The sequence below is a fragment of the Ahaetulla prasina genome, chromosome 6 (genome assembly GCF_028640845.1).
Source record: "Ahaetulla prasina isolate Xishuangbanna chromosome 6, ASM2864084v1, whole genome shotgun sequence".
Lineage (NCBI taxonomy): Eukaryota > Metazoa > Chordata > Lepidosauria > Squamata > Colubridae > Ahaetulla > Ahaetulla prasina.
Genome location: NC_080544.1, coordinates 111814764 through 111838710, shown reverse-complemented (window position 1 = coordinate 111838710; position 23947 = coordinate 111814764). Strand labels below are relative to the sequence as shown.

The following is a 23947-nucleotide window of genomic DNA, read 5'->3' as shown; positions in this document are numbered from 1 at the left end:
GACAGGTTTTCTATATTTTGCAAATATTACTCACCTGAAATACAGGTAGTCCTGGACTTAAGACCGCAACAGAGCCCAAAATTTCTAATTACTAAGCAAGGAAAGTGTTAAGTGAGTTTTGTCCCATTTTACGGCCTTTCTCGCCCTAGTCGTTAAGTGAATCAACAGTAGTTGTTACGTTAGTGACCCGGTTGTTAAGTGAATCTGGCTTCCCCATTGACTTCGCTCGTCAGAAGGCCGCAAAAGGGGATCACATGACTCTGGGAGGCTGCAACCGTCATAAATACGACTCAGTTGTCAAGTATTTGACTTCTGATCATGTCACCATGGGGATTCTGCAACGGTCGTAAGTGTGAAAAATGGTCCTAAGTCACGTTTTTCAGTGCCGTTGTAACTTTGAACGGTCACTGAACGAACGGCTGTAAGTTGACTTACCTGTACAAAGTAGGAGAAACTTTGGGTGAGTGTCTTTGGCGAGTTTTGCTTCCCAGCTCCAGTTAAACTAATAGAGCTGCCTTCCCCCAAGGCACTCTACCTGGGTACAGATCAACCTGTTTGCTGACTCATTAAAGCGGCCAAGCTGAACGCTCCAAGCCTCAAAAACAAACTTGAGTTTAAGGCTAATCAAGCTTAACGTCTGTGCAGCCACTGCTGCCAATTTTGAACAGGGCGAGTTAAGCAAAGGGGTGTTTGAGGCAAGGGAGGTCAAAAAAGTCAAAAAAGAGCAGTGGCCAGCGGAACCCTGCTGCTCCTGATAGAAAAAGAACGGCAGAGTTTTGATTTGAGACTATTTTGAGTTTTTGTTTTGTTTTTTACTTTGTTCGCTTGGAGACACTCCCTATATCAATATCTGTCAACTTCAGGAACTTTTAAGACGCGCGGACTTCAACTCCCAGAATTCCCCGGCCGGCATAGCTTACTCTCTTGCAATCCCTTCCTCTGCAATCTCTCCACTTTAGGCGGTAAAAGAAAAAGGAAACAGGCGCGGCTCGCTGGGGAATTCTGGGAGTTGAAGTCCAAAGAGGTGTTGAGAAAGGTTGAATTAAATGGGTAAATACGGACATCTGGAGCAGAAGGAACAGAGAGGCCTTTGCAAGTCATGGGCAGCCCGGCACTCTTGAGGCGCCGGGGGATACTGGAAACCGTCTTCAGGAGCCCCATTGAAACTGACCCCCCCAAAAAAAGCAAACGCTCTGCTTGCAATAATTGAAGCTGCAGATCAAATGTTGTTGTGGTTTTTTTTTTAATTTATTTTGTTTTGGCAAACCGATGACTGCTGGGGCAGAGCTGGTGGACAGCTGGGCTTTTGTGCCCCACACCAGGCCCAGTTCCTCCCGGGGGAGGCTGTCTCCTGATGTTACCTGTGACTCATTCTTCATGGGCCGGCTGGCTGGCTCTGCCCATGTTTCCTGTTTACCTTCCTGGCAAGCCTTGCCAAGTCATTAGTCAGCGTGGGCAGAGAAGGAGAGGAAAGGGCTTCTTGCAATGCATGTAGGAGCTAAGACAGTCCCAGCTTCAGGTCTTTGGGCAAACCGTGGTTTATTGGAGAGATGGCTGTCTCCCCGCTTTTTCCTTTTTTTTTTGCAAATGGCTGCAGAAATGGCCAGCAAAACCTGTCTCTCACCAATCGGATATGGTCATCTGGTGGTTTTCTTTAAGTAGTCCTCAATTTATGACCGTTTGTTTAGTGACCAAAGTTACGACAGCAACTGAAAAAAAAGAGATTTGTGATGGTCCCCGTCCCATCCCGTTCCGCTCGTTGCACCATCCCCATGGTCAGGTAATCAAAATTGGGATGCTTGGCCCCGGACTCATTTATTTATTTATTTATTTATTATTTATTTATTATTTAGACTTTTATACCGCCCTTCTCTCGAAGGACTCAGGGCGGTGTACAGCCAAATTAAAAATATACAATATACGATATTAAAACAACAAATTAAAATAACATATTATATAATGGCCGAAAAATTTAAAAGTTTAAATGTAAAGCCGTCAAATTGACCCCAATAAAACACAGTACCCCAATTTAAAACTATTAAAATTCAGATTTCAGAATTTAAAAATTAAAAGTTAAAAATGAAGCCAGTCGCGCTTGGATGAACAAGTACGTTTTCAATTCACGGCGAAAGGTCCGAAGGTCAGGTAGTTGACGCAAACCAGGGGGAAGTTCGTTCCAGAGGGTAGGAGCCCCCACAGAGAAGGCCCTTCCCCTGGGGGCCGCCAGCCGACATTGCTTGGCGGACGGCACCCTGAGAAGTCCCTCTCTGTGTGAGCGTACGGGTCGGTGGGAGGCATAGGGTAACAGCAGGCGGTCCCGTAAGTACCCTGTACTTACGGGACTCATACGTACGACGGTTGCAGAGTCCCCGGGTCACGTGATTCCCCTTTAGCGACCTCCAATGAGGGAAGCCAGATTCACTTAACAACCGAGTTTGCTAACTTTAACCACTGCTGGGGATTCACGTAGCAACGGTGGCAGGAAAGGTCGTAAAACGGGGCAAAGTTCACTGAACAACCGTCTGGTTTAGCGATGGAAATGTTAGGTTCCGTTGTGGTCGTAAGTCGAGGATTGTCTGTAGTCCCAAACCAGCCAACTGAGGCCTGGACCCAGTCGAGGTGGCCATGTCGTGTGAATGCTGTCTCTAGGGTTGTTCGTTGTCGTTTCGCGGGAAGTGAAAGGCAAAGGAGCTAGGTTGTGTGTGAGAATGTTTGCATGTGTGCGCAATTTGTGTTGAGATCTAGGAACATACAGTACAAACTTTCCCTGATGCCCATCTCTTTCCATTCGGTTTCTTTCCTACTGCTTTCCCTTTCTGTATCCATGTTGCTAGTCCTCTTTGAGTCTCGAAATGTTTATTAGTTTATATAAAATACAAAAAGGAAATAACGGGAGGAAAAGAGAAAAACCGGAGGACAAAGGGGAAAAAAGAAAGGAAAAGTTAACAACATCGCTGAAAAAAAGTGACTTACGACCATCGTTCACACTTACGACCGTTGTAGCATCACCATGGTTGCGTGATTTACATTCAGTGGCTTGACCACTGACTCACATTTATGACAGCTGCAGTATCCCACGGTCATTGTGATGAAAATTCGGACACTTGTGAGGTGATTCCCTTTTGCGACCTTCTGACAAGCAAAGTCCAAGGGGAAGGCAGATTTGCTTAACAACCGTGTGACTAATTTAACGTCTGCAGTGATTCACTTCACAAAAGTGGCAAGAAAAGTCATAAAATGGGGCAAAACTCTTTTCTCACTTAACAACATAAATGTTGGGCTTAACTGGGGTCATAAGTTGAGGACTACCTATAGTGACTTCCCGCACTCCTTTGGGTGCGGGAGAATAAGATAATAACATCAAACCACAACTTTTTACTTTTTACTTAGTAGTATAAAATAAACAAGAGGGAGGCGGTGGCTTAGTGGGGAAGACGCTGAGGTTGGCAGTTCAGCGGTTCTAATCCCTAGCGCCGCGTAACGGGGTGAGCTCCCTTGATTTGTCCCAGCTTCTGCCAACTTAGCAGTTCGAAAGCAGGTAAAAAATGCAAGTAGAAAAACAGGGACCACCTTTGGTGGGAAGGTCACAGCATTCCGTGCGCCTTTGGCGTTGAGTCATGCCGGCCACATGACCACGGGGATGTCTTCAGACAGCGCTGGCTCTTCGGCTTTGAAACAGAGATGAGCACCGCCCCCTAGAGTCGGGAATGAGTAGCATGTATGTGCGTGGGGAACCTTTACCTTTTTATAAAATAAATGAGTCATTTCTATACCAACAAACATATCTAATCATTAAAACCCAAAATCAAAAGTTTCATATTTTTTCCCACCTCGAGCATAAAGTCCAGTAGCGGTTTCCAGATAGAAACAAAATTAATTGTTGTTGGTTTTTTTGCCTTTGATCAGAGCAGTCAATTTAGTCTTCTAATTCCATCGGCCATTCATCAGCCATGATGGGAATCAAACCGTTCTTCCATTTTTGCCCATATTGTAAACCTTGCTGCCGTCAACATCAAAGTCCCCATATTTTGTTCCAAATCTTTTTCTGTGAAACCCAGAAGATGAGTCTCTGGTTTCATCTTTATATTCCGAGTGGAGCAAGTGACCAGTTTTAAGTTTCTGGGTGTTATCCTAAAAGAGGGCCTCTGCCTGGGGCGCTCACCTTGCAGCCCTGGTCAAAAGGGCCCAGCAGAGATTCTACTACCTGAGACTTCTCAGGAAACAGCAACTGAATGGAAAACTGCTGGCGACCTTCTACCGCTGCACCATAGAGAGTGTTTTAACTTACTGCACCTGCGTGTGGTTTGCCAATTGCACAGTGGCAGATAGGGCAGCGTTCCAGAGGGTCAACGTCATTGCCCAGAGGATCATTGGTTGCCCTCTCCCCTCTTTGGAAGAGTTTTATAGCTCCCGCTGCCTTAAGAAAGTTCAAAAAGTTCTTAAAGATCCATCTCATCCTGGGCACCCTTTTTTTTTTTTTTTGAACTATTACCATCTGGCAGCCGGTACCGGACAATAAAAACAAGGACAAATAGGCTGAAAAACAGCTTCTATCCCAGGGCAGTAACCATATTGCATTCTATTTTTATTTTTATTTTATCTCTTTTTGTCACAACAGTATACACAAACAATTGTCATAGATAAAACAACATATTTTGAAGAAAATATAGTGCAATATTGCTCCAACACTGGAAGTTTTTAAGAAGATGTTAGATAACCATTTGTCTGAAGTGGTGTAGGGTTTCCTGCCTGGGCTGGGGGTTGGACTAGAAGACCTCCAAGGTCCCTTCCAACTCTGTTGTTATTATTATTATTAATGCAGTATCAGGGGTTTTCAATTCAATTGTATAGAATGCAAAGGATGTGCATTTGTGTTTTATTTTTATAGTTATAACGTACACCGAAGGTGGTATTTAATTTCGTTGTACGAGGTGAAATGGCAATAACGTCAACTAAATATTTGCTTTATGAATCTTTGGTACTAAGATGTGAATCCTACTCCCAAGTCGCTAGTCCTCTTGATCAGCAGAGCCTTCTGAAAAAAGGAAGACGCCAGATTCGATTTAACTGTGGTGGACCACTGTTCTCCAACCTGGCACACACATACCCCAGATGTGTGGGGACCCCAACTCCCAAATCGGAAGGGGGTTGGGAAATCCCAGTTTAAGGAAGGGACATCACCCACTTATCCAAACCTAAACTTCCTTGCTTCGGTCTTTCCGCTGACCTGGTTCTGTCTTCTTTTCCTAGGGCGGAGAACTACTGGTGGCGCGGGCAGAATAAGCGGACGTTGAAGGTGGGACAATTCCCACGTAACACGGTAACTTCCGTGGCGGGATTGTCCGCCCACGACATTAGCCAGCCGCTGAAGAACAGCTTCATCCATACGGGCCATGGCGACACCAACCCGCAGCAGAGCTGGGGCTTCCCCGATAAGATTGATGAGTAAGTGAGACGGAGGACGAGTATGGGTTTTGTAGTTCCCCCGTCTTTTTCTCTGGGTCATTTCTGACTGGGATGTGCAACCCGGGTTTCCGGAACCAGGAGATTGCATCGCTTCCTACTTGCAACCAACTCAGAACCAGATTAGCTGATTTGGGGGGTCATTCTGGCACGAATTATCCAGCAAGAAATAGTCATGGCTGCCTCTCTCGGTTGCCATTGGGGGAGAAGAGGAAGCCAAATTATTTTCTTTTTAATCAAGAGAAGAGAATTTTTTGTAGATGATGAACAATGGGCCGCTTGGTGTGCTCTGAGCTTGGGAAATCTGGGAGTTGAAGTCTGCCAGGCTTAACGTTGCCAAGGTTGGAGACCCCTGGCTTATACGACTACCAAGACTTTTAACTGGGTTAGGGGTGTTCGTGTGAATGCAGATGACCAGGAACAGAGCCCAGAGAAGTCTGTCGCCATTTAAAAAAAAAGGGTGGGGGGGAAACCCGAATAGAATTTTATTTTTGCTGAAAAATAAAAGAACTTTTGTGCACAGAAAAGCAACCGCCAAGCAAGGCATTTCTACATCTACGGAAGCAAAGTTTTCACAGATCCTTTTTATTTTGCTTTTCCTGAAAAGGGCCCTTTGAGATTCCTGCTCCCACCTTGGCTTCACTTCCTTTCTAACACAGTCACCGGCTCACTCCTACGCCCACACGTCGCTGCAGTTGGCCTTGGAAACGGGTGCGAAACTTGCAACATGGGCAGGAGGCGTCATTTCCCACATCCTGTATAGGAAGGCGGTTTCCTTCCTCGGCTCCTGCCGGGACAAATCTTACCTTTCACACCGGGTTTTATGATTGACGAAACGTAAAGATTACGTTGGGGGCCGTGGCCACAGCTCCGGGGTGTGAATCTTGGGTGTGGGTGTGCATTTTTGGCCACGGAGTTGTGCCCGCCTCTAAGCTGCCTCCTGGTTGCACAATTCCGGCTCTCAACGTGGTAGCTGGGTTGGGTGCGTTGAGGTTGGCCGGCTGCCAGTTAAGTTGTGAGTGTGTTGTTTGCACACGAGTTGAGCCCAGAAGCGTTCAGATGACCGGTTAAACTGGTTCATCGCAAACAGCCTCGGCTGACCCACAACCAGCAACACAAATGAGGTTGTGGTTTTGTTTTTTGTTTTTTTTTCCCAGTCCACAAACTCAGGAGACGCTTGTGTATGGGCTCATTGCAAGATGTTTCTCGACCTGATTCAGGGTGAACAATTTAGGGTGTGTGGACGGGTGTTGGGTTGCGGTTTTAGCATATTGTGCAAACGAAAATGGGGCGCGTTTTATGACGCAGGGGGTGTTAGGCAAAGCCAGAAGTTTGGTTGGTTTGGTCACCGGTGAGCCATGTTTGGGGAATCTGGAATGAGGGAGAAACTTCCTAACTGCGAGAACCAGTGGAACAGCTTGCCACCAGAAATTGTAGGTGTTCCATCACTGGAGGTTTTTAAGGTGAGACTGGAGAGCCATTTGTGTGAAAAGGTTTAGGGCAGAGGTCTCCAACCTTGGCAACTTTTAAGCCTGGAGGACTTCAACTCCCAGAATTCCCCAGTCCGCCCCTCTTAACCTCTTAAAGCAGAGAGATTGCAGAGGAAAGGATTACAAGAGAGTAAGCTTTGCTGGCTGGGGAATTCTGGGAGTTGAAGTCCGCCAGGCTTAAAAGTTGCCAAGTTTGGAGACCCCTGGTTTAGGGTCTCCTGATTAAGCAGGGGGTTGGACTAGAAGACCTCCAAGGTCCCTTCCAACTCTATTCGGGAAAATGAGTTTCCTTTCAAACTTACCAGTTTGAAAGGGAGAGATGGGGAATGGAGGGAGGGAGGAAGATAAGAAGAAATGCAACATTTGAGGGGCTGCCACAAAGAAGAGGGGATCAAATTATTCTCCATAGCCCCTGAAGGCAAGACAAGAAACGATGGAAGCTAATCAAGGAGAGAAGCAACCTGGAATTAAGGAACAACTTCCTAACAGTGAGGACAATTAACCATTGGAACTGCTTGCCACAAGAAGTTGTGGGTGTTTCATCACTGGAGGTTTTTAAGAAGAGACTGGACAGCCATTTGTCTGAGAGGGTCTCCTGCTTGAGTAGGGGGTTGGACTAGAAGATCTCTCAGGCCCCTTCCAGCTCTATTCTGATGGGTATCTCAGATTAAAGATCCTGGTTTCTTTATCTGGTGGACGGCAAGCAGCGTGCCCAGGTTGTGTGAAGCCCACCTCTTCCCCTGAAGCTACAGCTTGTCTTCAACTTACAACCATTCATTTAGTGTCCGTTCAGAGTCGTACCGGCATTGAAAAAAGTGATTTACGACCGTTTTTCATACTTGACAGTTGTAGCATTCCCCACCCGGCCACCGAAGCTGTCACGTGGTCGTAATTCAGGCACTTGGCAAGTGGTTCACACTTAACGACGGTTGCGGTGTCTCAGGGTCACGTGATCCCTCTTTGCGACCTTCTGAACAAGCCGCGAGGAAGCCAGATTCACTTAACAACCGTGTTATCAAGTTAAGCACTGCAGTGAATCGCTTAACAACTGTGGCCAGGAAGGTTATAAAATGGGGCAAAACTCAAGTGTCTTGCTTAAAAACGGAAATGTTGGGCTCATTTGTGGCCGTAGGTCGAGGACTACCTGCAGTAAGGCCTACTCAGTTCTGTGTTCGTGTTCCTCAGTTTCCCCTGCGTTCTGGCAGGTCGAAAGAAGCCAAACTGAGAGGCCTAGAAACTCTCACACTACAAAACCTATCCTTTGGGCGTTGTTGCCTATCAGCTTCACAACCTAAGTTTTGCGAGGGAACTGCCCTTCAACTGCAAGCCACATTTATGGATGATTGATTGATTCTATGTCTCTGTATCCTGTCTTTTTAAAGTTTTCGGAATAATATATAATATTCAGAGAATGTATCTAATATTCCTCACCCCTCCTCCTATTTCGTCCACAACCCTGTGAGGTGGGTTGGGCTAAGTCATGACAGGCTCAGAGTCGCCCAGTTGGCTTTCGTACCTAACACAAAACTAGAACTCGCCATCTCCTGGTGATTGGCTCAAAATCACCCAGCTGCCCTTCATACCTAAGGCGTAACTAGAACTCACTTTCACCTAGTGATTGGCCCAAAATCATCCAGCTGTCTTTTGTGCCTAAGTTGGGACTAGAACTCCCAGTCTCCTGATGATTGGCCCAAAGTCAACTACTTGGCTTGTGTGCCTAATGCAGAACTAGAACTCCCAGTCTCTTGATGATTGGCCCAAAGTCACCCAGCTGTCTTTCGTGCCTAAGGTGGGACTAGAACTCCCAGTCTCCTGGTGATTGGCCCAAAGTCACCTACTTGGCTTTTGTACCTAATGCAGAACTCCCTGTCTCTTGATGATTGGCTCAAAGTCACCCAGCTGGCTTTCATGGCTAAGGCAGGACTAGAACTCCCTGTCTCCTGGTGATTGGCCCAACGTCACCCAGCTGGCTTTCATGGCTAAGAAGGACTAGAACTCACTGTCTCCTGGTGATTGGCCCAAAGTCACCCAGCTGGCTTTCATGGCTAAGGAGGACTAGAACTCACCGTCTCCTGGTGATTGGCCCAAAGTCACCCAGCTGGCTTTCATGGCTAAGGCAGGACTAGAACTCCCTGTCTCCTGGTGATTGGCCCAACGTCACCCAGCTGGCTTTCATGGCTAAGAAGGACTAGAACTCACTTTCTCCTGGTGATTGGCCCAAAGTCACCAAGCCATCTTTGATGCCTAAGGCGGGACTAGAATTCACCGTCTCCTGGTGATTGGCCCAAAGTCACCCAGCCATCTTCGATGCCTAAGGCGGGACTAGAACTCACTGTCTCCTGGTGATCGGCCCAAAGTCACCCAGCCGGCTTCCGTACCTAAGGCAGGACTAGAAGTCACCATCTCCTGGTTTCTAGACCTTAATAACTTGATCAAATTAGCTCTATATTCGCCCTTTTCCCCTGCGCTAACGTTATATCATCCAAACACATACGATTTCTGCAGGCAACTTCTGCAGGCAAGTCGTTCCACTTATTAATTTCCTGATAGTTAGAACAATCAATAAGTGGAACGACTTGCCTGCAGAAGTTGTAAATGCTCCAACACTGGAAATTTTTAAGAAAATGTTGGATAACCATTTGTCTGAGATGGTGTAGGGTTTCCTGCCTGGGCAGGGGGTTGGACTAGAAGGCCTCCAAGGTCCCTTCCAACTCTGATGTTGTTATTGTTGTTGTTGATTTCCTCTTGGTGAGCTACCCCATCTGGACAGCAAGTCTGCAAACTCTCCGAGGTACAAACTCCACCTTGTTGGTGCTCCGTGTAGTAGAGTCTAAAGTAGCAAGAGAAAGGAAAGAAGGATCGGAGAATGCAGCCAGTAGGTTGTTTCAACTTTTTCTCTCTTTTTTCCCCCTCCCCCATCATCCTTTTCTGCAGCTTGTACCTGGGAAATCCCATGGACCCCCCGGATGTCCTAGGGTTGGATTTGAATCCAGCTCGGCCTACGCAGCTCCCAGGAAGGACAAGAAGTAAGAAAAGTTATTTTTCTTTAAAAAAAAAATAGTCATCTAACTTTTCACTTGTTACCTGAACCGGTTCTGTATTCATTCCGGGCGCAGCGAGATTGCAGTGCGTGCATTGTAGAACTGCAAGTCCCAGAATGCCTTTTGTCTGGGGGGGTCCTCCGCACTGATGCATGTTGGGAACTGTAGTTTTCAAAGCCAAACAACAGTTAAGCCCAATAGAAGGGAATCTCTGCAGCGCAGGGTTGAACTGTGGGATCCTTAGTGCTCTCTGACCCAACTTAGGTAACATCATCAGGGCTAGAAGGACGAGAGGTTGGAGGAGGAAGAAGTAGGAGGACAACTGGGGTCCTTGGTGCTCTCTGAGTTTGATGGTTTTCTTGCAGATGTTTCATTTCCCAACTAGGTAACATCATCAGGGCTAGACATGGGCATTTGCTCTTTGTTTATAAACAATATAACTCCTTTCCATTGTGGCACTGATGATATTACCTAGTTGGGTCATAAAATGTCTGTAAGAAAACCACCTAGCTCAGAGAGCACCAACTATCTCTTATTATTTATTTATTTATTTTATTTTATTAGATTTTTATACCGCCCTTCTCCCGAAGGACTCAGGGCGGTGTACAGCCAGATAATAAAAAACCCACAATATACACATTAACTTAAAACCAAGCATATTACAAAGATGGCCGAAATTTAAAAAATTTAAAACCCTAAAATTCATAAATAACCTCAATTAAAATTTAATAAAACTTTTAAGCCAGTCCTGCTTGAATAAATAGGTGCCTTTTCAGCTCACGGCGAAAGGTCCGAAGATCAGGCACTTGGCGTAATCCAGGGGGAAGTTCGTTCCAGAGCGTAGGAGCTCCCACAGAGAAGGCCCTTCCCCTGGGGGCCGCCAGCCGACACTGTTTGGCGGACGGCACCCTGAGAAGGCCCTCTCTGTGAGAGCGTACGGGTCGGTGGGAGGCATAAGGTAACAGCAGGCGGTCTCGTAAGTACCCGGGCCCTAAGCCATGGAGCGCTTTAAAGGTGGTAACCAAGATCTTAAAGCGCACCCGAAAGACCACAGGAAGCCAGTGCAGACTGCGCAGGAGCGGTGTTACATGGGAGCAACGAGTGGCTCCCACTATTACCCACGCAGCTGCGTTCTGGACTAGCTGCAGCCTCCGGGTGCACTTCAAGGGCAGCCCCATGTAGAGAGCATTGCAATAATCCAAACGAGAAATGACAAGAGCTTGAGTGACCGTGCATAAGGCATCCCGATCAAAGAAGGGGCGCAACTGGTGAACCAAGCGTACTTGGTGAAAGGCCCTCCTGGAGACGGCCGCCAAGTGATCATCAAACGACAGCCGCCCATCCAGGAGGACACCCAAGTTGCGTACCTCCTCCTCCTCCCCCTCCCCCTCCTCCTCCTCTCCTCTCCTCTCCACATACACCTCCATTGTAGCACTGATGATATTACCTAGTTGGGTCATGAAATGTCTGCAAGAAAACCACCTAGCTCAGGGAGCACCAAGAACCCCACAGTTCGTTTCCTCCTCCTCCTCCTCCTCCTCCTTTCCACAAACCCTTCCTCCTTCTAGCCCTGATGATGTTACCTAGTTGGCTAATGAAACGCCTCCTAGAAAACCACCAAAGACAGAGACCATCAGATACTCTGAGACAAGGTAAAAATCCTGAGCCTGTCACCACAGTGTGTCCTGAGCCTGTCCTCTCCAGCTGGATGGATGGGAACCATGGAAACTGTAGTGCCACCACATCTGGCCATTGGAGAGAGCTGTTTTCTCTTGACATTTTCTTTGCAACGGGTTCCTGGGCTTTCGATGCGTTTTCTTACTCTCTCGCACTCGCAGCTCCTTAACGCCTTCCGTTTTTGGTTCCTTGTTGCAGAAGCCCGTTTCAAAAGATTCTCCTACAGGTGGTCCTCGACTTACGACCACAATGGGAACAGGCATTTCCGTCGTACGTCCTTGCGGTCGTAAGTCGATTCGAATCCTATTTTGCAACCATTTTTCTGCCAGTCATAAAACGAGCCCAGCGGTTTTAAGTACCGAATGGCTCTTGGTTGCTGTAAACTGGCCCCCAAATTCTCGAAACGTAACCGACCGCAGGACAGTGCAACTGGTCGTAAATATGAGCCGGTTGCCAACCATCCAAATGTGACCAAGAGTTGGGTGGTTCAGCGGTCATAAGTGTGAGGACCAGACTTTTTTCAGCACCTTCATAACTCCCGATTGGTCGCTAAATGGATGGTCATAAGTCAAGGACCACCTACAATCACAAGCTTCAAGAAGTGATTTCTTTTTTTAATCAACATCTGGAATCGTTTGCTGAGATGGGCGTATATAGAAATCAAATAAATAATAAATGTGACATAATGTCCATTATATTATTATTTGTTAATGCAAAAAAGGGAAGAAATATTAAGTAGAAAAAATGCCATCTTGACTTTTAACTGACTTCTCATCAGAGTATAGCTTGTCCTTGACTTACGGCATTTCATTTAGTGACCGTTCAAAGTTACAACGACCCTGAAAAAAGTGATTTATGACCGATTTTCACACTTAATGACCATTGTAGTATCCCCATGGTTATATGATCAAAATTCGGATACTTGGCAACTGACTCGAATTTATGACAGTTGCAGTGCCCCGGGATCACGTGATCCCCTTTTGTGACCTTCTGGCAAGCAGAGTCACTGGGGAAGCTGGATTCACTTAACGACCGTGTTACTCATTTAACAACCGCGGCGATTCACTTAACAGCGGTGGCCAGAATGGTTGTAAAATGGGGCAAAACTCACTTAACCACTTTTTAGCTTAGGAGCAGAAACGTTGGGCTTCAACTGTGGTCATAAGTCGAGGACTACCTGTATATTTGCAAATGCAAAAAAAGAAGAAGAAAAATTAAGTAGAAAAAATGCCATCTTGACTTTTAACCCTCTGATCTCTTGAGTAGTTTGTTCTGCGTCCTGCAGAAAGGAAGCAGCTATTTTTAAGGAAAACAATCTCACTGCTTAGGGGGCGAGACTTCTGTCTACCCCAGGGGGTCATTCCTGGCCCTATCGATTTACTGCTTGCGCACCGCCTATTATGCCCTCCCTCTGCCCCTTCCCCACCTCGCATGAAGCCACCAACTAACGCACCGCTCTCTTCTTTCCCTTTCGCTGCGGTCTCTCTATCTCTTTCTCTCTTCTCTTCCTCTCTCTCTCTCCTGCAGGACAGCCGCCACCTCGGCCGCCCCAGCCCTCGATCCTTCTCAAGCGTAAGTGGGGCCATGTTTCCCGGCTGTTGTGCCTCTTGTGTTTTTCTCCTCTTTGTTCCTTTCTGGATAGGTCAGCCCTTCGAGGTAGTAGGAAGTCACGCATGTGGCGATTACCTTTAAGATTGTAATAATAGAATTTTGCGAGTCCGAATGTGCTCCTTCCTCCCTTTAGCTGCGTGAGAAATGGGGAGGGGCTTATTTGAGACGCTTTCTCCGATTACAGTTCTGGTCCAGATTCCGGTTTCTTTTATCTGATGGTTGATTTGATTGTGGCTTTTCCTCCTCCTGTCTGCCCAGGTCATTCCTTCTGCTTGCGGGTGGGAGGACACGTTATGACCTCTACCTATCCCCCATTCACCTGGACCGAACCGGGGGTGAAATGCTACCGGTTCGGACTGGTTCTCCCGAACCGGTATTTCCGACGATCGGCTGGCCGGCGATCAGCTGGGACACTTGATTTATATTAGCTAGAATCGTCGGATTTCCTGCTTTCTAGCTAATCTAAATCGCGTGGCACCGCGGATATCCCTCCCCTTGCTGTTCTACTTACCTTTGCAGACTCGGAAGGCTTCAAAATGTTCCTTTTTTAGCGCTGCGCGAGTGCGCGCCTCGGTAGCAAACTCACAGAACCGGTAGCAGACTTCAGCCGATTTTACCGCTGGCCCCGACCGCTAAAAAATGAGGGGACTTTTTATGAAGATCTTGAAGAGAAGCAAGACAGACAGCAGCCTCCCTTGACTGGGAAAATTCTGTTCTTCCTATATTCACCATGGATGACCAAGTCCAAATTTCCCCCTTGGCTGTTATTCTAATACACCAGTGTCAAACTTGCGGCGTTACGTTGCTGTTATGTGACGTTTCGTGACTTTTTTCCCCCTTCGTGGAGTTGGGGTGGGCTTTCAGTTTGACACCCCTGTTCTAAAAGTACGGGTAGTCCTTTGCTTAACAACCACTTGTTCAGCAGCCATTCGGAATTACATCGGGACGGAACAAGGGGTAGTTAGGACTGAAACCAGGAGACAAAGCATTCCAGTCCTGACCTAAACACAAAGCCAGCTGGGTGACCAGGAGTTTGTGAGTTCTAGTCTCACTTAGGCATGAAAGTGAGTTGGGTGACTTTGGGTCAATCACCTGGAGACGGTGAGTTCTATTCAGGGGTGAAATGTTCCTGGTTCAGACCGGATCGCCTGATCCGGTAGCGATGGCGGCGGTTGGTTTGGAGAACCAGTAGCAAAAATCCCTGCCCCCGCCCCTCATGCCCAGCTGAGCCGTGCGATCATCAGAGGGTTTTTTTTTTACTTTTAAAAGCATTTTTTCTTCGGCCAAAAAAATACTTTTAAAAGTAAAAAGAAAAGAGCCTCGGATGATCGCCCAGCTCAGCTGGGGTTGTCAGAGGCTTTTAAAAGCATTTTTTTCTACCATCTCTTCGGCTGAAGAGGTTGTAGAAAAAATGCTTTTAAAAGGCTCTTCTGACCGATCCCAGCGGAGTTGCCTGATTGTCAGTCTTTGTTTTTCTTTTAAAGGCAAAAAAAAAATGCTTTTAAAAGAAAAGAAAAGCCTCTGACGATCAGGCAACTCCGCTGGGATCGTCAGAGGAGCCTTTTTAAAAGCATTTTTTATAATGTCTTCGGCCGAAGAGGTTGTAGAAAAAATGCTTTTAAAAGTTAAAAAAAAAAAAGCCCCTGATGATGGCGTGGCTCAGCTGGGATCGTCAGAGGCTTTTAAAAACATTTTTTTCTACAACTTCTTCAGAGGTTGTAGAAAAAATGCTTTTAAAAGGCTCCTCTGACGATCCCAGCTGAGTTGCCTGATTGTCAGTCTTTGTTTTCTTTTAAAGGCAAAAAAAATGCTTTTAAAAGAAAAGAAAAGGCTCTGACGATCAGGCAACTCAGCTGGGATTGTCAGAGGAGCTTTTTAAAAGCATTTTTTATAATGTCTTCGGCTGAAGAGGTTGTAGAAAAAATGCTTTTAAAAGTTAAAAAAAAAAAAGTTGGCCACGCCCACCCAGTCACATTATACCACCACGAAGCCACGCCCATAGAACCAGTAATAACAAATTTTACATTTCACCCCTGGTTCTAGTCCTTCCTTAGGCATGAAACCCAGATGGATTACTTTGGCCAGTGACTCTGGGCCCCCCTCCTCGCAAGGTTATTGTTAGGAAAAGAGGAGTAAGAAGGAATATGAGGTCCGTTCCCTACCTATAAAGTAATAAAAGTAGGATAAAAATGAAAGGAAGGAAGGAAGGAAACAAAAGAGAAAGAAAGAGGTAAAGAAAAGGAAGAAAGAAAAGGAGGGATGGAAGAAAAGGAAGGAAAAGGAATAAGGAAAGAAAGTGAGAAGGAAGGAAGGGAAAGGAGAGAAGGAAAGATAGAAAGAAAAAAGAATGAAAGAGAAAGAAAGAAAGAAAGAGAAAACCACAGCCTGCCTTTTGTCTTTCAGAGCCCTTGTACGACCCGGTGAACGAGGAAGACCCTCCTTTAGCAATTAGTCTCAAGCAACTTTGCCTGAAAAGGAAACCCGGTTCGGGGGTCCGAGGAAGCCTGCAGGTTCCCAAGCCCTCCGCCTGCATCTCGGGCACCAAGGTGGGCGAGAGACTGCTCCTGCCCCACTCCAAAGGAGGCGGCCCTCCCGTGAATGAGGTGACCCTCATAGACTTCGGGGACGAGCTCCTTCCCCCCAGCCCATCTCCCGTCAGGGACTTCTGCGCCCCCTCCTTGGCCCGTTTGGCCATGGAGGCCTTCTCTTTGTTGGACAAGACCCCTCCTCAGAGCCCCACCCAAGTGCTGCCCCGCCCGTTGCACCCCACGCCCATCGTGGACTGGGACGCCCGACCCCTGCCTCCCCCGCCCGCCTACGACGACGTGGCTCAAGACGAAGAAGACTTCGAGGTCTGCTCCATCAACAGCGCCGAAGAGCTGGCGGGGCGGACGCGGAGCAGAGCCTGGGGCAAAGGGGAGGTCAACGGCAGCTTCGCCCCCGAAGGAGACCGTCCTGCTCTCCCCTTGGATGACAACCTCTTCCTGCCCCCCAAGGAGAGCAAGCAACCCAGCCCGGCCCAAACCACGGAAATTTTCCAGGAGCTTCAGCAGGAATGCATGAAGCACCTCAACGTCCCCTTGGGGGGACCTTCTGTGGCCACCGTCCCCAGTCCAGGAGACGAGAAGCCGCAGGTCCCACCTCGCATGCCCATCCTGCCCCTCCCTTTCCGCAGGAACGAGCACGGCCGCTGGTCTGGAGACCTCTCCCCGGCTTCCGGAGGGGAGGAAGACCGCCCGCCCCAGATCCCTCCGCGAGATCGGTTGTCGCAACCGGGATCCAGAACTCCCAGTCCGAGGGCCCTTCAAGGCGGATCTCCCCAGCCGAGAACCAATCCCTGCTCCCCGCTTTCCTTGGGGGCCTTCCTGTCCACCTCCCCTGGGAAGCATCCCATGCCCACCACCCAGAGTTTCGCCTTGGACCCCAAGTACGCCACCCCCAAGGTCATCCAGGCGCAGGGGAAGGAAAGCGCCAAAGGACCCTGCATCCTGCCCATCGTGAAGGACGGGCGGAAAGTCAGCAACACCCACTACTATCTCCTTCCCGAACGTCCGCCTTACCTGGACAAATACGAGAAGTTCTTCAAGGAGACGAAGAGCCAGGATGAGGCCGTGGCACCCAGCCGAGTGGTCACCACGGCCACGGTCCGGCCCATGATCCAGCAACCGCCGGACTACAAGGCCAACTTCTCGTCCAATAACAGCAATAGCGCCGTCAAGGCCACCTGCGGTCTCCAGAAGATCATCTACGATGGTTCGGAAGGGCCCCGAAGTTCGGAGAAGATACGGCTGGTGAGTGATGCTTTCGGCCAGAGCCGCCTCACTGGAGTTGGATGAGCAGGTTGACATTGGGGTGGGGTGGGAGGGGGTGTCCTTGGCGCTCCCTGAGCTGGGTGGGTTTCTCGCAGACGTTTCATGACCCAACTAGAGAACAGAAGGGAGTGAGATATGTGGAGAGGAGAAGGACTGTGGGGGTCCCTGGTACTCTCTGAGCTGGGTGGTTTTCTTGCAGACGTTTCATGACCCGACTAGGGAACATCATCAGTGCTAGAAGGAAGAACGGGTTTCTCTCTGCTTATATACAATATAACCCCACTGCCTTCTAGCACTGACGATGTTCTCTAGTTGGGTCATGAAATTGTCTGCAAGACAAGTACGAAGCTGAGAGAACATCAAAGACCCCACAGTTGTCCTCCTCCTCTCCACAAATCCCATTCCTTTTTAGCCCTGATGATGTAATCTAGTTGGGTAATGAAACGTCCAAGCTCCGAGAGCACCAAGGAGCCCTCGTTTCAACTCTTTGAGTTACAAATATATTTTCTCCTATATTGGAGCTTGACGTGTGACCTGCTTGTCCCTCGGTTGTCCCTTGTGGCTTTTCCTTCAGAAGGTCATCAGGGAGTCCCGGTCCAGGTCACAAATTCCCAGGCATATCTTATTTTCATATGTGGTGGACGTGCCCAGAAGCTAAAGATTATTGGAATAAAAATAAAGACATGGTTAAAAGACGGAGTGTCTGTGCATGCCGGCAGCCCGGTACAGTCAGCTGCAACCGCAGCTGACTGTTGGGGGCGAGTTATTGGCCCCAATGGAAAGGGTGTGCAACTTGGGTGTTCTCCTGGATGAACGGCTGTCGTTTGATGATCATCTGGCGGCCGTCTCCAGGAGGGCCTTTCACCAAATACACTTGGTCCGCCAGTTGCGCCCCTTCCTTGACCGGGATGCCTTATGCACGGTCACTCACGCTCTTGTCACTTCTCATTTGGATTATTGCAATGCTCTCTACATGGGGCTGCCCTTGAAGTGCACCCGGAGGCTTCAGCTAGTCCAGAATGCAGCTGCGCGGTTAATAGTGGGAGCCATACGTTGCTCCCATGTAACACCACTCCTGCGCAGTCTGCACTGGCTTCCTGTGGTCTTTCGGGTGCGCTTTAAGATTTTGGTTACCACCCTTAAAGCGCTCCATGGCTTAGGGCCCGGTACTTACGGGACCGCCTGCTGCTACCTTATGCCTCCCACCGACCCGTACGCTCACAGAGAGAGGGTCTTCTCAGGGTGCGGAAGGGCCTTCTCTGTAGGAGCACCTACCCTCTGGAACGAACTTCCCCCTGGTTTACGCCAAGTGCCTGATCTTCGGACCTTTCGCCGTGAGCTGAAAACGCATTTATTTATTCAAGCGGGACTGGCTTAAAAGTTTTATTAAATTTTAATTGGGGTTATTTATGAATTTTAGGGTTTTAAATTGTTTTAAATTTCGGCCATTTATGTAATATGCTTGATTTTAAGTTTTTGTTTTAATGTGTATATTGTGGGGTTTTTATTATTTGGCTGTACGCCGCCCTGAGTCCTTCGGGAGAAGGGCGGTATAAAAATCTAATAAAATAAAATAAATAAATAAATAAATAAATAAATAAAAGAAATGAACCAACAACATATTGATTTAAAACCAGAACTGTTCTTGTTGGGTATCCTCCCAGAGAAAATTAGTAAAGAAGATATTTTCTTGATTATACATGTAATAACAGCAGCAAGAATTGTCTTTGCACAAAACTGGAAAACAGAGAACACACCCCTGGAAGAAGAAGTTATCAAAAAAAATATATATATAGATTGTGCAGAAATGAATAGATTAACTTTGATGACCCAAAGAAAGAGAGGATTCAGAATATTTTAAGATAGGAGATCAGTCTTAACCATTGGTTGGAAAAAAAGATATGAATAAGTAAATTGGTAAATATGTAAGAAAATGGTATAATTAGAATATTGAATTAGTGGAAAAACTGTAACAGACTAATCTGAAAAGCCAGGAAGGAAAACACCAAGATGTCACACGGAAGAAATGACGGATGTACTAAATGTTTGTTTATAAATAAAAAACTTTATTCAAAAAAAAAAGGAACAAATCCCCAGGTGTGGTTCTCTCTCACACACACACACACACACTGGATCCATCCTACAGGACGCAGGAATTTGACACAACCTCTTAGAGAGGGTCAGTTTCAAACAGGGCTATAATGGATGGTTCTTACGCAGCTGCCTGGAGAGTTAAGTACAGATAGTCTCAACTTACAACAGCAATTGAGTCCGAAATTAACACGGAAATTGGTTCAGTGAGCTTTTTACAACTTTGCGTGCCACCATTGTTAAGCGAATCGCTGCCGTGTTCCCCATGGGCTTCGTTCGTCAGAAGGTCGCAAAAGGGGGGTCGCATGGGATACTGCAATACAGGCCGTCCTCGATTTACGGCCACAATGGAGCCCAAAATTTCTGTTGTTAAGTCAGAGGTATGTTAAGTGAGTTTTGGCCTATTTTTACGACCTTTCTTGCCATAGTCGGTAAGTGAATCACTGTGGTTGATCAGTCAATCACCTGATTGCTAAGTGAGTCTGGCTTTTGATTGTCGGAAGGTCGCAAAAGCGGATTACGCAACCCTGGGACGCTGCAACCGTCATAAGTATGAACCAATTGCCAAGCATCCGAATGTAAATTACGTGAGCACGGGGTTGCTGTAAAGGTCATAAGTGTGAAAAATGGTCCTCAATCACTTTTTTCCGGTGCTGTTGTAACCTTCAAACGGTCACTAAATGAACTATTGTAAGTCGAGGACTCCCTGCAGTGGCAGAAGAAAGTTTAGTTTATTTTATTTATAAAATTTATATGCTGACTTATCTCCCCGTTAGCAACTCTGGGTGAATTATAGCATCATGAAAGCAAAAAAACAACAAAAGATTAAATATTAAAAATTATGCAGCTAGAATAGAGCAGAGCAGAATAGAATAGAATGAATAGAATTACAGAATAGAATAAAATTACAGAACAGAATTAGAATTACAGAATAGAATTAGAATAGAATAGAATAGAATAGAATAATAATAATAATAATAATAATAATAATAATAATAATAATAATAATAATAATAATAATAATAATAATAATAATAATAATAATAATAATAATAATGTTTTAATTTGTATACCGCCCTTCTCCCGAAGGACTCAGGGCAGTGAACAGGCAGATAAAATACAGACATACACAATAGTTAAAACAACCCTTAAAAAACTGATTTAAATTTGCCCAAAAATTAAAATAACATACATCCCCATAAAATTACAAAAATTTAAAAACCCATCAATTCAGTTAAAATTTAAAGGTAAAAAAATCAAGCTAGTCCAGCCATACGAAATAAATAGGTTTTAAGTTCGCGGCGAAAGGTCCTAAGGTCAGGTAGTTGTCGAAGCCCGAGGGGAAGCTCGTTCCACAGGGTCGGAGCCCCCACAGAGAAGGCCCTCCCCCTGGGGGCCGCCAGTCGACACTGTTTGGCTGATGGCACCCTGAGGAGTCCCTCTCTGTGGGAACGTACCGGACGATGGGAGATAGAGGCCGGCAGTAGACGGTCCCGTAAATAGCCCGGTCCTAAGCCATGGAGCGCTTTAAAGGTGGTAACCAATACCTTGAAGAATAGAATAGAATAGAATAGAATAGAATAGAATAGCTTTATTGTCATTTTGATTGTACCCTAATCGGAATGCATTAAAAATGAAATTTCGTTGCATGCAGCTCTCAAAAGGGTCAACACCTCCAATATAACACTACATAAACGTGACAAGATAAATAAGTCAATACAAAAATATGCATATACCCTCATATATGACACAGAGAAACAACACAGTCTCGTTCGGATGTTTCCATGTACGCAACGAGAGAAACGAATCTTGCCGGTTTGCCAGACGGCTGGCCCAAGGAACAGAGTTGTTCCAGAACCTGGTAAAAGTCCTGCTAGAAATACTCTGAAACCCCCTCCCAGAGGGGAGCAACAGAAACAGATTGTGAAATGGGTGTGTGGGGTCTCTAATTACGCTTTGAGCGCTAAGCTCGTAGCGTTTATAAGCAGCATCCTGAATGACGGGTAGTGAACTTCCTATAATAATCTCCACTGTCCTCAACACTCTCTGTAGGGACCTTCTATCTGAGCCGCTGCAGCCACCGAACCAAACAGGGATGCAGTTTGTTAAAAAGCTCTCCATCGCGCCTCTGTAAAAAGTGGCCAGGACAAGAGGAGAAAGATCTGCTCTCCTCATCCGATGGAGGAAATGCAGGTGCTGGTTTTGCACACTTCCCTAAGGATAACATCTGGAGAGACCCGTTCAGATTGTTAGTTATCTGCACCCCCAGATAATTAATATTGGACAGCTGCCTAGACCAGGGGTCTCCAACCTTGGTCCCTTTAAGACTTGTAGACTTCAACTCCCAGCTGGCTGAGAAACTCTGGGAGTTGAAATCCACAAGTCTTAAAAGGACCAAGGTTGGAGACCCCTGGCCTAGACAGAAGTGGTAGAATTTTATTTTATTTATTAAATTTATCTGCTAATCATCTCACTGTCGCTCTGAGTGGTTGGCTTGCAGCAGCATCAGAGCAAAAATAACTGTGGTGTCTTCGGCTCCTGAGCCGGCCCTCCTGGCAGAGAGTGACTCAGTGAGTGAGGGGGAAGAGCCGACAGGGCTTCCCTCTGCAGGACCTTCCTCTCTGGCTCCGCTCCAGGTCTCAGAGGCAGGCCAGGTGGAGGAGATGATGAGGCCTCTCTCTCCCGCACCGTCCCCCTCCCAGGCAACGCCTCAAGACCCAGCTGCTGACAATCAATCCTGGTTAGATCCCAGACATCGCAGAAAGGAGAGGCGGGAATAACAAAGAAAGGGGTGGGGCAGGCCTAGAAAGTGCTGAGTCACGGAGCCACACCCCACAGGGTATAAAAGCAGGAGGAGCTGCTCTATAGCTTCTTGTGACGGACAAAAACTGACTCTTGGAAACTTTGGCTGCAGTATTTCGAGACTAAGAATTTGGCTTCTGGATTTCTGTTTATTAACTGCAGTTACGCTGGCTTCTGAGGAGATAAGAGAACTTGGCAGGCAATCACAGATTCGTTGCCAGAACTGATACCTGTCGTAGGAATAAATTGCTGGCAAATATAGTCAGCTCCCGTGTCTTCTTGGTTGTGGTTGAGGGGGACAGAACAATAACTAAACATTAAAAATGTGTCGTGTCCCACTCCTCCGCTGACGGCTGGGTCCGGGAAATCCGAATCAGGCGTGCCTCTGCAGCTCTGCCCAAAGTCCTAGCAAAGTCCTCAGAGCAGGCAGGAGACCAGTAAGTGACTTCAGCAAGATAAGTTTGACTTTTGCCTGACTCAGAGACTGCCAGAAAGTAGATCCTTTATATAGGCCATGGGGTGTGGCTCCATGACTCAGCACTCATTAAGGCCTGCCCCTCCCTTCCCTCTGTAGCCTCCGCCTCTCCAATCTTCTGATGCGAGGGTCACACCAATCAGCTGTTGGTAATAAACCCTCCTCAGGCTCACCTGCTGTGGAGGAGGGGGAGGGGTCTAGCTGCTCCGTTTGCCTGGGCATGGAGTCAGGGCTGGGGCAGGGAGATTCTCCTTCTGCAGTTTGTGTGGGCATGGAGCCAGGACTGGGACCGGAGGCATACATTCCTCAGTGTGCGGGAGCAGGTAAGAAGGCCCCGCTGCTCTGAGGGCGGCAAGACACAACACTATCCTCACCGCAGGGCCCTTCCCCGGGCTGACGATCGGGATGCGGTCGGGCCGGGTTCTGCTCGTGGAAGGCCCGCACCAGGTCCGGGGCGTGACGCCGGAGGCATTGACCCAGGTGAACTCGGTCCCGCACTTGCCACGCCACCAGGTATTGGAAGCGCCTTCAGCCAGCGGAGTCGCGTATGCTGTGCACCTCGTACTCCTCCGCCCGTCCTCGTCGACAGCGCGGGTGGCGCCCGGGCGCCGGAGGGAGACGGCGGGCCTCAGGGACCAGCAAGGACCGATGGAAGACGGATGGATCCGCATGGAACGCGGCAGGGTCAATCGGTAGGCCACCGGATTGATGACCGCCGACGGGAACGGACCGATGAACCGGTGGTCCAGTTTCTTCGCCGCCGGTCGGACGGGAGATGCTTTGTGGAGAGCCACACGCGGTCTCCGACCACCAGCGGGGTGTTGCCCGTCGAACGATCGGCGACCGCTTGTAGTCCTCCTTCGCCCGATTCAGCTGCCGACGCACCATCTGCTGGACCGCGTGCAACTCGGAGAGAAAGGACTGTGTCTCGGGAACCGGGAGTCCGGGGCGCCAGAGGAAGAGCCGCGGATGGTACCCCAAGTTGGCCAGGAACGGGTGGTCTGGGTGGAGGTGTGTTGGGAGTTGTTGAATGCGAACTCCGCCAGGGACAGGTAATCGCCCAGTTGTCCTGCTGTTGGTTCACGGCACCGGAGGTACTGCTCCAGGACGCCAATGATCTTCTCCGCCCCGCCGCCGGTCTCCGGATGGTGCGCCGACGACAGGCACACCTGCACCTCCAATGCGCCATCAGGCTCTTCCAAAAGCGGGCCGTGAACTGCACCCCACGGTCCGACACCACCCTGTCCGCAGGCCGTGGAGGCGGAAGACGTGCTGCAAGAAGAGACGGGCTGTCTTGGTGGCGGTGGGCAGCCCGCTGCACGGGATGAAGTGTGCCATCTTGGTGAGCATGTCCACCACCACCAGCACCGTGGTGAACCCCGAGGACGGCGGCAGGTCCGCCAGGAAGTCCATGGAAATCGCCCAGGGTCTGTCAGGAGTCGGCAAGGGCTGGAGGAGACCGAGGGGCCCCGTGGCGGCCTTGGC

The 23947-nt window shown here is 48.0% G+C and overlaps 1 protein-coding gene across 6 annotated transcripts in view; it reads left to right on the top strand.

The window, feature by feature from the left end:
* TNK2 (tyrosine kinase non receptor 2) overlaps positions 1 to 23947 on the top strand; it is a 103771-nt gene that overhangs the window by 65312 nt on the left and 14512 nt on the right. For all 6 annotated transcript variants that reach the window (XM_058187795.1, XM_058187800.1, XM_058187798.1 and 3 more), the window contains 3 exons: positions 5251 to 5445; positions 9888 to 9979; positions 15686 to 17073. In XM_058187795.1, the coding sequence (XP_058043778.1) occupies positions 5251 to 5445; positions 9888 to 9979; positions 15686 to 17073 (1675 nt within the window). The remainder of the gene's footprint in view (positions 1 to 5250; positions 5446 to 9887; positions 9980 to 15685; positions 17074 to 23947) is intronic.